The sequence below is a fragment of the Macrotis lagotis genome, chromosome 8, assembly GCF_037893015.1.
Source record: "Macrotis lagotis isolate mMagLag1 chromosome 8, bilby.v1.9.chrom.fasta, whole genome shotgun sequence".
Taxonomy (NCBI): domain Eukaryota; kingdom Metazoa; phylum Chordata; class Mammalia; order Peramelemorphia; family Peramelidae; genus Macrotis; species Macrotis lagotis.
In genome coordinates this window covers 31,634,745-31,649,016 of record NC_133665.1, presented here as the reverse complement: position 1 = coordinate 31,649,016, position 14,272 = coordinate 31,634,745, and the positions used below count along the sequence as shown (strand labels likewise).

The window sequence follows — 14,272 nt, the reverse complement described above, 5'->3', positions numbered from 1 at the left end:
TTATATTTAAAAAATTCAAGCTGATAAAATATCTAAATCAGAAAATAATTTATAAAAGAATTCCTTATAAGTTCTGATACTACATTTAAAATGATTCAATCTTTAAAAATTTTATTTGCCCAGAATCCTTCAAAGAACACATCTTTTGTAAAAAAAACAAGGCCTGTATTTTGGAAATTTTTCATAAACAAATATGCGAATATAAAGAATTTGAACAATAGAAACTTCTTAGAATGTCCTAGAATTCCCCACATTCAAATTTCAATAGTATTCTGGTAATAATAAGTTTACCTGTTAATGGGTTAATGGTTAAGGAAAATGTCCTACCAGACAACCAAGGAAATACTGTTTCTTGGAGATTCTAATTCTTAGAATACAATGTTTCCAAGAACTAATATAGTAGAATAAAATACAGTTTTAATGAGTCATTCCTGGAGTTTCTTGCAAAAAAAATATCCAAAATCTCAAATGCTCCAAACCCTCAATATCAAACAGATTCTAGAATAAATTTCATGAAATATCTTGTGAGAATTAGACTAGAGTATTCCATAGCTATGGAGTTTAAAGTTATCTGGATAATTTACTTGATAGTATATAAAAGCCCAGATTTCATCTCTGTTTTATAGCACCTGTATCTTTAGGTCTAGTTATTTTGACAAGCACATGTTTTGAGTATGACAATGGTGACTGCTGCAGGTGGTCTCCTCCTTCCAAACCATCCCCCCCCCCAAAAAAAATCAATAACAATAGCTCAGACTTAAGGATCTTAAATTAACAGAACATGAAAGGGGAGAAAATCTCTAATATATGAATCACAACTAAGTTTTCTGACTTTTTAAACTGTTTAAGAATTTTAGTTGTCACTGTCATCTGACCATAAAATAATGGAAATAAAAGATGACTTGTGCTAGGTTAATTACCAAAAGAGCTTCGCACACCTGGTGTTTTAAAGGAAATAAATATAAGCTAGTTGCCAAGCTGGAAAAACAGTCATTGCTGGAATTGATCCAACATGCTTTATCTATTAGTAGATAACCAAAAAAAGGAAACAGACTATCCTATCTTTACAGTATAGCAAAGGAAATAAATTCTGCTCACTGGGTGTGTCCATGGCACTTATCTTTAACAGGATTCCAAGGTAAAATTTTGTATATTATTGTATTGACTTATTCAATGATCTTAACTGTATTCCTCTGTCAAAATCTACATTGTCATGTACTTCTGGCCTGGAAGTGATACTTTGCTCTCAAAGATAATGCCAAGGAATCATGAACTCTGACAGTTCCTACACCAAACTTATGAAAGACCGACCAACACTTTCCCTCCCCCAAAGGAATAATCTAAATTCAAATAATAGGCCTGGCAGACAGATGGTCACAACTCCAATAAAATAATAAAATTTTTCCAAACAAAACAAAACCATAACTTGGGATTTTTTAATCTGTTTTTGTTTTCTGTTTTTTTGTCAAGGGCAACTAACTCATGGAACTGTCTACTGAAGCACAGAAAGACTACAATCTACTTTAGCAAAATACTAACATCAAAAAAAAAATCACTGATATTCTTAGCTATTGAGTATCTGAAATATTACATAAAGACACAAACAAAAATAGTCATATAATGCAATCAAATATTGTCTTTGACAACAATGGCTATGTGGTTCTGAGAAAGTTGCTTAATCTTTCAAGGTTCTAAGGCAATTTTGTATGACATTTCCTCTTCTAAGATTTCCCTACACCAGTGAAATCATATCTTCTCTTGAACACTGTCACAGTGATCAACTATGAATGTACTTAGCTCCTCTAAGCAGTTCAAGATCAAGGACAATTCTAAAAGACTTGGGACGGAGAATATCATCCACATCCAGAGAAAAAACCGTCGAGTCTGAATTTAGACCAAAGCATACTAGTTTCACTTTTTAAATCTTGTTTTATGTTTTTCTTTTCTTTCTCCTGGTTTTTTTCCCTTTAGTTCTGATTCTTCTTTCACAATATGACTAATATGGAAATGTGTTAAATATGATTGTACATGTATGATCTATATCAAATTGCTTGCTGTTGTGAGGAGAGAAAAATATGGAACTCAAAATCTTACAAAAAGATAAATATTGAATACTAACTGTGTGCAATTGGAAAAAATAAAATAACATTTTTAAAAAGTTCTATCATAGCATTATAGGATTAGTAATCTTTTAATTAAGCATTTCTCTAAAGTAAAGTTACTTCTATAAGACCCTTAATATACAATGGTACCAAAATGACTAGACATTATCCTAAAAAGGAGTTCCAGGATAAACTAGAATCAGATTTTTTTTAATTTTTTATAGTAAGTATTTAATTGTTGATAATTCAATTTAATCCTCTCATGTAACAGAGATTAAGTGCACAAGGTCATTCAATTAGTAAAAGACAATGATGGAACTAGAATTGGAATCTACAGACCTCCATAATCTAATCCTCCTTTCATCATACACTACAACATACACTTGTGCCCCAATGAATGCAACACACCACAGATGAGGAATCTATTCTCCATTCAGTCACTCAAATGATTTTCCTTAAAAAAGCAGATCTTATCTACTCAATAAACTCCACGAGTACCTTACTGCCTCTGGAAGTATATATAAATGCTCTTGAATTCAGAGCACTTCTCAACCTAGTTCCTTTCTCCCTTTCCAAGCTTTCTTAACCTTCTCCCTGACAGATACTCTTCTATTCAGTGACACTGGCCTCTTGTATGTTCCACAACAAAACACTCCATTTCTTGACTCTGGGCATTTTCTCTGGCATTTCCCATGCATTCCCTTCTCCATTCCAACTACTGACTTCATTAAATTTAAGTCCAAAATAAAACCCTACTTTCTATAGGAAGTCTTAACTAACCCTAACTAAGGCTTTCACTCTTTTAATGATTTCCAATGTATTAAATATATATATATATATATATATATGTATATGCTTGCTTTCTATATAATTATTTGCATGTTGTATCCCCCCATTAAACTGTTAACTTCTTGAGGAAAGGGATTGTCTTTTGAATATTTTTTAATCCCAGCATTTAGGACAGTGAAGCATATAGTAGGCTTCTAATAAATTAGTATTCAATTGGGGAGCCTTTGGGGAACATGGAATGGTTTACCTGTCAGATCTATGGATATGTAAAAAATTTATAACCAAAACAAGAGATAGTGAGCATTGTAGGAGGTTAGAGGGATAATTTTGATTCCATTACATTAAAAAGGTTTTTTTTTTAACAAAACAAAACCCATACAGTGAAGATTAAAAGGAAAGGAAACTGGGAAGAAAAAACTTTTATAGCAAGTTTCTCTGATAAAGGTCTCATTTCTCAAATACATAAAGAAATAAGTCAAATTTATAAGAATACAAGTTATTCCTTAATTGATAAAGGTCAAAAGATCTGAACAGGCAGTTTTCAGGTGAAAAACATCGAAGTTGTCAATAGTTATATTTTTAAAATACTCTAAATCATACTGACCAGAGAAATGAAATCAAAACAACTCTGAGGTACTGTCTCACCTCTATCATATTGGCTAATATGACAGAAGAGGAAAATGACAAATGGGGAAAGAAATGTCAGAAAATGGGGGACGGGGAGTTGTGAAGTGACATAAACATTCTATAGAGTAATTTGGACCTATGCCCCAAAAGCTATAAAACTATGTATAACCTTTAATCCAGCAATACCACTACCATATTTGTTCCCAAAGAAGATCTTTTTAAAAAAGAAAAAGGACCTAAAAGTACAAAGTATCAAAAGGTGCAAAAATAATTTATAGCCACTTTCATAATATGATTAACATAAAAATGATTTGCATTACTGCACATGTATAACCTATATCAAACTGCTCACTTTATCAACTGGGGGGAAGGAAAAGAGAGAGAATTCAAAATCAAAAATTTTAGTTTTTTATTAAATTAAAATTTTAAATTAAAAAATTTTTAAATATTAAAAAATTTTACATGCAACTGGAAAAAATTTTTAAAAAACAAAATCTACTGCCTTCATGCCATTGCAGCTCTTGATCCTTATAGAACTTTAAAGACTGATTACAAGCAACTCAGTACAAGGTAGCTAACTACAAAAGTGAAAATCCTGTTACCTCTTCTATACTCTGAAGCCCATCTATCTCAGCAACACCACTCCTTAATCACTACCTTCCCATTGGTCTGAGTGAATCCTTTACTACATACAGCAAAATTCACCCTTCATCATTCTTTCACACTATTCACATTAATGGAAATCTGTCTCTGGCAACTATCAAATTTTAGACCACCATTCTCCAGTCAGTGCTGGCTGTGACTTCTTTCAAGTCCTCCTTACTTTTCGAGTCTTTCCTTGAAAAATCCAATAACTTAGGAGGAAGAATCTTCATCATCTGGTTCCCACTGTAATTTCAGACTCTCTTTCCTTGGCTCCCATCCTGAGCTCCTTGCTGTTATTCCTCAAATAAGATATTCTATTTTCTCCAAACATTTTCACTGGGTATCCATCACTCCTGGAATACTCTCCCTCCTCATCCCTACCTACTGACTTCTTTCAATCCTAGCTAAATTTTCACTTTTACAGGAAACCTTAATTTCAGTTGAAGAACCTCCTTAATTTTATTTTCTTCCCTCTATAGTTTTCTTATTTATTCTGCAGACAATTTGTTAGTCCATAGTTGTTGGCATGTTGCCACCCACAAAATATGTGAGTTCCTCAAAGTCAGAGACTTTTCAATTTCTTTCCTTCTCCAGAGCTTAGAATAAAGTCTGACACATAAAAAGCCCTTAGTAAATATTTATTGACTGACTGTTCTCTCCTCTTTTAAAGGTTCATTCCATACATCTCTATTACCTTGTACAGATCCTTGTTGATATAATCGATTAACCTTCAGGGCACTACCTCTTCCTTTCTCAAGGAGTTTATTTTTTATATTGACTTCCAATTAAGAAAATCTATTTTCTCTCCCTCTAAACTCTTTAAAGAGTCCCCCCACACTGGGGGGAACACAAATACCTTGTAATAAAAATACATTGGAAACAAAATGAATTCCCTTATTGGCCTAGTTCAAAATATACATGTTTCATTCTACCACCTGAATCCATCACCACTCTGTCAGGTGCTAAATAGAAAAAAGTTTCATTATTCATCTTCTGGAATCCTGAATACTCACTGCACTATTCAGTACCTAGCTCGTGGTTTTCTTTTCTTTCCCAGTCCCTGTTCTCAAACTTGGAGATTTAGATAGACATGTGAATCTTCCCGTGAGCACCCTGTCTCAAGAGTAATCACCTTTAATCCCTTTATCTATTTCCACTTAACTATCAACAGGTCCATCAAACTTTGGCTTTACTGATCACCCATAATTTCTGCTTTCATATTTAAAATTTCCCACTTTGATAATCAACTCTTATTCTCTCATCTTTCCCTTTTTTCTCAGTTCCTAAACCTATTATCTTTACCACCATCTCTAGCCCCAGTTCCTCTCTCAGATTGCCATTCCTATTGTGGTCTCATTTGCCTCCCTGTCTAACCTTAATCCTATAGTTAACCAATTCAACCATATACTGTCCTCTCACCAGAGATACTGTTCTTCCCTGAACACCTGCACATCAAGTGCTTATTGACTGACTGACTTATAAAGAAGATACAGTTTTCTTTAATCTGGTATAAATACCTACACTAAACAGACACATTCTTTCCTTTATAACAATCTAAGCACCTCCCTTTGCTATTACTCTATCTTCTCTTTAATCTCTGGATAGAATGTGAATGGTCACACATTTATTCAATATATACACATTTACTTATACATATATTGGAAATCTGCATGTGTCTTATATGTATATACTATATTATGTGTGGACTTCATCTGCTCATATCATACACACACACACACACACACACACACACACACACACACACACACACATCCATAACCTACTGATAGTGTGTAACACACTTTTGAATGAATAAAAAAACTGCAGTTTACCTGTCTGTATTCATTATGCCGGCTTATTTGAGCAGTAACTAGTAAGACCTCTGAATATTATAGCAATATTTTCATTTTTAAATTCTTAAAAATAATCTCTATGCATGCTGCTTCTACATCTATATTGTATCATCTTTGTACTTTTTAGCACATAACATGCCCTCTTCCAAGGAAACATGGTACCATTTCTAAACTATACCAACTCACACATATTCATGACCTTCAGGTTTTATCTTCCCCCCATTAGAATGTTAGCTCCTTGAGGATACAGACTACCTAGCTTGCTTCATTAGATGTATATCCCAAATGCTTTGTCTAGTGCCTGGCACATGAGTACATAATAAATAATTTCCCATACATATGAAAATCTGGCTCATGTTTTTATAATTGTTGTTCAGTTCAGTTATATCTGACTCTTCATGAGCCCAATTGAGATTTTCGTGAAAAGAACTCCACTGAGGCAGCTAGGTGGTACAGTGGATAGAGCAACAGCTCTGAAGTCAGGAGGACCTGAGTTCAAATGTGGTCTCAGCTACTTGTGGTTACTTAGCTATGCGATCTTTAGTAAGTCACTTAAACCCATTGCCTTCAAAAAACAAAACAAAAAAAAAACAAAAAAGGAAAAAAAGGAAAAGGATACTGAAGTGGTTTGCCATTTACTTCTCCAGCTCACTTTACAGATGAGCAAACCGAAGTAGACAGGATTAAGTTACTTGGTTTTCACAGCTGGGAAGTATCTAAGATGGGTATGAACTCAGATCTTCCTAACTCTAAACTAGAGTTCTATCCATGGTGCCAACTAGTTGCCTTTTGCCTGACACATGGTAGATGTTTGTTGATTGATTGATCTCAAATACATCCATTTCTGTTGAGGCCCTTCCCATCCTTCCAATCACCAAGGTTCACAACCAAGGATTAATCCTCAACTCTTCACACTTGCTCCATATATTTAATCAGTTCTCAAGTTTCAACATTTCTGTATATACAGAGTAGCTTCAAATTCCATCCCTGGCTCCATAACTGTAGTGAAGGTTCTTATCATCACCTACCTGGACTACTACAATAGTCTAATAATTTATCTCTCTGCTTCAAGATTGTCTTTTCTCCAATCTATTGTAATTTTCTTAAGACACAGATTTAAACACATCACATTACTATGCAAACTGCTTAAGGTAGTGCTCAAAGATAAAACAAACTCTTTTGTTTGGCATTCCCAACCTACATAGTTCTCTAACCTACCTTAAAGCCTAACTATAAATTAATCCCCTTCATATAGGGTGTAGTCCAGTCAAACTGGCTTTCTAATAATTCCTCATTACTTAGTATTCCATTTCCCATTTCTGGGCATCGTCTCCCTGGCCTAGAACAAAATTCCTTCCTCATTGCTACTTCTCTTCAAACCTCTAGATGACACCTTCTATCAGGACTTCCCTAAGTCCCCCAGTTATTAGTGCTTCCCCCCCCAAATTATCTTCTATGCTATGTACTGATTTTTGATATACATTGTAGTCTACCCCTATAGAATATATATATATATATATATATATATATATATATATATATATATATATATATATATATATATATATAGCTAAGTGTCAAAAAGGATAAAAATCAGACCTAGAATCAGGAAGAGTGGAGTGTAAATATGGTCTCAGATATTTACTAGTTATGTGGCCCTGGGCACTTAACCCCTTTTGCCTCAGATTCCTCATCTATAAAATGAGCTAGAGATACCACTCCAGTATCTTTGCCAAGAAAACTCCACATGGAGGTATGAATAGTTGAACACAACTGAAGCAACTGAACAATAATATAATAAACATTCAACAAAAAAATACTTTTTTTGTCTTTTTTATACCCAGCCATCTAGTAGAAACTTAATAAATAAGGATTTACTGATTCCTTCTACCTGAATATCTAGTTTTGCTATTCGTTTAAAAAGAGACTTGATTAAAAAATACCATAAGAAGATGAATTTTTCTATTCATCAGATCTTTTAAAATACAACAATATCAGTGAAAACCATATGGTGGGGTAGAAAGAATATTTATCTTCAGGAATGAAGGAAAAAGTCACTAATCTCTATAGTCCTCAGTTTTCTCATTTCTAAAATACAGCTATTGGACTAAGACACTAAGTGATGTAAAAGGTCCCTTCCATGGAGCTTTAGAAGCTTGTGATGAGCATTTAAAATAGTAAATAGCTAGGATTAAGTGGCTACTTAAATTAAAATACCAGTTTGAAATATGTTAGCTTGTTCAAATTATGAATATATTATCAACAGAAGAGGTTTTGCATCAAAGAAAAAGACAATGTCTCTGAAAATCTACAAAACATCTTCACGACTGAAATTATATCTTGGTAAGTCTACAATTCAAAAACAATAGGCTTGATTTCATTTTTTGGTCTACAATTTAATTCTAAAATATTTAAAATATTAAGAGATGCTCATAGACCAGATTTCTCTTTCAGACAAACTTCTCTCCATTAAGTGACACCTCCCCAAAAACTAAGTGGGATCTGATGCAAGTAAAAGTATTAAGACTAATAGATGATCTTACCACTTCAAATGTTTCAGAAAAATTAAAATGCTTATACTGAAATCTATTCAATTTAACACTAACACATTATAACAAAGAACAAAATTAACTTCATTTTCACATAATAATTATTCTGAAATAGTTTTGACAAAGTATTTCCAAACTGGCATATCAGTAGAACAAAACATAGGGTAATGAAAGAACACTAGACTATTCTTAGGAGACACACTGATCAACTGATCAAATAATGATCTGTGTGACCCTGGGCAAATCACTTCTCTGAGTTTTACCTTCCTTGTTGCTAAAATGAGGAATGACAACTTAGGGAAGAAACAACTTCTAAGGACTTCTTTCCCTCCCCCAGCTAGAATATTCTCTGAAAATTGCTCCAAATTGATTTCTTTTTGAACACTGGAAAATGTCATAATAGTTGATTGTACTCATAATGGACTGTTGTATTCAAAATCAAGTTCCTGGAAATGAGTCACAGAAGTCAACAATTAGCTTTACAGTGACATTTTAAAGAAATGTCAACTGCACCTCTGATGCACCTGTTTTGTTTGGCACTGAAGGTATTTTCTAATGTTACTTATTCTCATGAAGTACAGGTTTATTTACTCTTTTCCTGCAATCAGAAGGGGAGAATGTTTTCTAAGTGATGGCAAAATGGATGGTTTGGGTCAGGAAGTCTGTCCTAAAAAACACCTAAAAACAAAATCAACGGAACACTTGTTTTTCAAATACAAAGTAAATGTTTACCGAGCCAGATGAAGAACAGCTTCCACAACATTGGAACCTTCTTTAGCACTTGTTTCACAGAATAAGGCACTATAGGTCTGGGGAGGAAAAAACACATTCAACACTTACATGGAAGGAAGGTTATGACTTTCTAGAAATTTTAGCATTTGAATTAAACATCTTTAGAGTAACCAATTTGGTCTTAATACATAGGGATTAAAACTCAATTTACCAAAAATTTTCTAAGATTCTGAATGTGAGAAGGAGGGATATCAAGGTTATATGGATGACAGTTATATGGCCTGAAGGTTGGAATTAAGGGTCAGAAGAAGACCTGATTTGAAAAAAACTTACTAGCTTGGCCTCAGTTTTCTTCATCTATAAAATGAAGATGATTACACCTATCTTACATGGTTATTGTAAAGGATAACTGAACTGATATATGTAGAGTGTTTTTCAAATTTATTAAAGTTATTATAATTGTTATTATCATTATTATTGATGATGATGTCATACAAGAAAATAAAATTAGCCATCTTTTCTTGGATTTCATAATCCCATTGCCAGCATTCTCATTTTTGAAATCCCAAGATTACTTCAGATTCTTTTCCTCACTGTCATGCCATATACCTCATCAGCTAGTAAGTTCTCTCAAATCTACTTTCACAGCATCTCTTTTATCCATCTCCTTAACTCCCATTGCCAACACCATACTTATATAGTCCCTCACCTGAACTACTGACATAGTTTCTTCACACTTACTCCTTTCCCCATCCTTTCTCCCCAGCACTACATCCTTAATATCAGTGGTCAAACAGTCTTTTAATAAAAATTCAATCAATAAATAAAGAATTTGGGAGTTTGAAGAGACTGAACTATGCACAAAAGGAAAGCCCACATTGATGTAAGTGACAATGACCATCCATCCTCTATATGAAGAACTTTTGAGGATGGAGAACTCAGCACTTCTGAAAGCAACTCACTGTACTTTTACATTCCAATGTCAATCATAGTACCAAGTACATAATAGGCTCTAAATAAGTCCTTGCTGGATGGTTAGAATAGCTTTAACAGGGGCAGGTAGGTGTCACAATGGATAGAGCCTTGGAGTCAGGAGGACCTGAGTTCAAATCTGATCTCAGACACTTAATAATTGCCTAGCTGTGTGACCTTGGGCAAGTCACTTAACTCCATTGCCCTGCAAAAACAAAATAAATGGTGCTTAATTTAAAAACATAATAGCTTTAATTGTTATGGAACTTTGGTATTTGATTTTTTATTTTAAATATGGCATTAAGCCTCAATTTGCCTCTTGGCAATTTCTATCTATTGTTCCTGGCTCTGGGGACAAAGAACAATACAAAGGATACTGCAGTGATCTGTGTTTGTGTTCTTCACTCCCTAACATGATACCTCTAGATAAATCTTTCCCAGTGTCTCCTCTACAATAAAGCCTGTCAAATATCTGAATCTTATCTTCTGGTTAAACAGCATGAAATCTTCAATCAGGACAGACTCCAAATCCTTCACTATCCTGCTAGCCCTTCTTTTCTGGACACTCTCCAATACCCTTACACTATGATCCAACACTAAACAATCCTCTAGATGAGGTCTGATTGGAGCAGAGTAGAGTGCTCCCTTCTTCATTCCTGGAAACTCTGAATTCTCTTAAGGGAGCTCAAAAATGACATTGTGGGTTTTTTTGCTGCACAGGTCATGATATCTCACTGCAATTTTTTACTGATTCCCTTCTAGCTAGTATCAAGTAAGGTTTCAATTCCTTTTCTTCGCTTTCAGGGTCTTCCACAAACCTACATTACCTTATCTTTCCACCATTATCTCATATTACTGTCCTTCCAGCACTCTTTATTTTGGACAGTTTCTATCTGCTGAGCAAACATCTTCAAACATCTCTTTTGGTTATTGATGTTCCCTCTTCCCAAAATATTCATTCTCTACTTGAGTAATGAATAGAATACTAGACTCAGAATTATGAAGATCCATGTTCAATTTCTTAAATAATCACTAGCTATGTAAACTTGGGAAAGTCATTTAATTTCTCTGCATCTGCAAAATGGATTAAGAACATCCAACTCAAAGGGTTGTGAGTATTAAATTAAATGAGATAACATGCATGAAGCGCTTTACAGACACAACACTATAACTGCTGACAATAAGCATTGATTGCTGATAATATTATTGATATATTGCTATTGTTATTGAATTCCTAGGCATACTTTAAAGCCCAAGTCAAATATTGTCTCTTTGTATGAAACCTTTTATTTCTGTCTGTCATTTGGCAATGCCCATATCCTAATTAGAATTCTCTTATACAGGATTTGATTACTTTTTAGCATAATGTAAGTTTCTTCAGGGGCAGAAATTTCTCTTCTTTTTGTTCTGATTTTAAATCTCTAGCACCTAGCCAAAGGATCGTGAACAAAGCTGGTGCTTGAAACAGGGTATCCCAAGAGTTTGGTGCCATTTTAAGCTATTAACAACCAAAACTGTATTAAGATTTTTGGGACATAAAAATATTTTTATTCTTCACCAGCAAACCATGATATTTTCATGTACATTTGAGGAAAAAACAATGATCTGTGTTTATGTGTTTATGTTCCCTGCTTCTCTCATGTCCCAAATGCAGATATTTCTTTAAAACACACAGTTTATAGAGTACTTTTCTAACCACAACCTCACTGAAAGAAGTATCAGTAGGATTATTTTATAAGTGAGGCAGTTGAATGAAGCTCATAAAAAGTGAATTGTCTTGCCCAAGGTTACATGACGAGTAAGCAGAGTCACACTCCAACCAAGATTTTTGGACTCCATATTGGACTTTTCCACAGTAGTATTCTGCCCCTGCAACAAATATTCTTCCATACTTTCTAAAATATAACATATAACTCCTTTTATCTTATATTTATATATTTTATGTTTTATATAATATATACATATTATATATATAAAATCATTTATACCTTCTAAAATATAATATATAATTCCTTTTATATACAATGGATAGAATGTCAGGCCTGGAGTCAGGAAGGTTTGAGTTCAAATCTGGCCCTGTGTGACCCTGGACAAGTCACTTAACTGTTTGCTTCAATTTCCTTATCTGTAAAATGACCTAGAGAAGAAAATGGCAAACCCCTACAATATCTTTGCCAAGAAAATCTACTAAGGGATCGTGAAGATTCAGATACAAGTGACAGAACAACAGCAAATGTTGCTAAACAATTGTTTTTATGATATCTTGCAATCTGAATTAATACCGTTCTTTCTCCCAGACAGGGCATCTAGGCTATTATGTGTCAACTATGCTTATTTGTCAGGAGTTAACCTGACCACTCATGTTTCTCCATCTCCTCAATTGTAAAATGAATTGAGTTTTATCTTAAGGTTACTTCCTGCTTATGGCCCTATGATTAAGTAACCTACGGGATATCAAAGACACAGTCAATGAGGCAAGTACCATGTGCCAGATATTATTAATAAAAAAATAAAAAAGAAACAATCCCCACTCACAATGAATTTACATTCTAATGGGTCAGTCTAGAGAACTGATTCAAAATTGTTTTATGTACAATAGACCAGATTTCTGCCCTTAGTGAGCAAAACAGAAAGAAGGTTACCAACGAAGATAAAAAATACTACTGAAGAATACAGCTATGTGGATCCATTTACTGGTTGAAATGACATCAATGCATGCATATACTGAATTTAATCTTGTTGGTACTCTTGGGGATATCAATTGTATTTGATATGTTTAGGGCATTGTGTGTCTAATCATGACCTAAATGGGCAAAATAATCTAAACTTTTGCATCTAGATTTAAGATCTCTCCTAATTTGTATTCATTGTTGCTCTTACCATGGCCAGTTTTTCTCCAAAATGTTTTGGCACACATTTCTGTCCCTGGGCCAAAGCTGTTTCACAAAGATCTGCCTTATTTCCCACCATCATAATTGGAATTGTTTCAGGTGCTGCATCCTACAATGGGAGAGAGAGAAAGAGAGAGGGAAGAGAGAAAGTCAGGGGTTCTTTTTTATACAAACTTAAAAACTTCTACTCTTTGCTTACTAATAATAAAAGTGACATGCATTAGCATAATTGCTTACGAATGAAAATCTAACTTCTTATTTTAAACACAAAGGAACATCTCTACATTTAAATATTAAATCAGGTTGTGATTCACACAGTAACCTGGCACCTCTTCTTGAAACAATTGCAATTAGATGGCAACTCCCATTAAACATCAATACATAATGCACAGTCAATGTTCTAATTACCTTGTGACATCAATGGAATGGGAGTTTCATACTTACAACTATCCGGTTCATTGGGGGGGGGGGGTAGGAACACAACAGATAATAATGATTTAATGGTCATAATTTTTTCTTACATAGAGACCACTATTCAGGGTAATGGGCTGAAATAATGTACACAAACCTTTTTTTTTTTGCAAATAAATCTTAAAGTATTTTATATAACATTCTATTATACAATCCTCAAATCACAGGATCTGTTCACAAGTTCAACATAGACTATAAGTTAAGGTTACATATAGGGTTCCCCAAAAGGCCTAGAATAGTTTAAGTTTTAATAAGTTACAACTACATCAAGATTCTTGGGATTGTTTGTCCTATTTAAGTATGCACATATATGCATAGATACATTCATTCTCTAATTTATTCTCTCTGTCTCTCTGTCTCCTCTCTGTCTGTCTGTCTCTCTGTCTCTCAAACACACAAACTGGATATTTTTCTTCATGGTTCCTAATTCATATACTTTCTCAAACCACCCAATGGTAAAAATTATTTGTGATCCTATTTATCTAGGGAACCTCAGAATTGGAAGGGGCAAAGTGAAGAGGGTAGTAGTTGTGTATGTATTCAAAATATACCAACCCTCTGTATTAGAAGAGATATATCAAAAACTTTCAATGTCTTTTAGCATTGCCAGTGGAGCAGTTAAACCAAATGTTTCAAAGACT

At 33.9% G+C, this 14,272-nt stretch overlaps 1 protein-coding gene across 4 annotated transcripts in view; it reads right to left on the bottom strand.

The window, feature by feature from the left end:
• Nucleotides 1-14,272, bottom strand: part of RASEF (RAS and EF-hand domain containing) — a 413,955-nt gene that overhangs the window by 310,110 nt on the left and 89,573 nt on the right. For all 4 annotated transcript variants that reach the window (XR_012470760.1, XM_074196676.1, XM_074196675.1 and 1 more), the window contains 2 exons: nt 13,150-13,269; nt 9,298-9,374 (listed from right to left, as the gene is read on the bottom strand). Coding sequence is in view for 3 of the 4 variants with exons in the window: in XM_074196676.1 (XP_074052777.1) it covers nt 9,298-9,374; nt 13,150-13,269 (197 nt within the window). In the remaining variant the exon portion in view is untranslated. The remainder of the gene's footprint in view (nt 1-9,297; nt 9,375-13,149; nt 13,270-14,272) is intronic.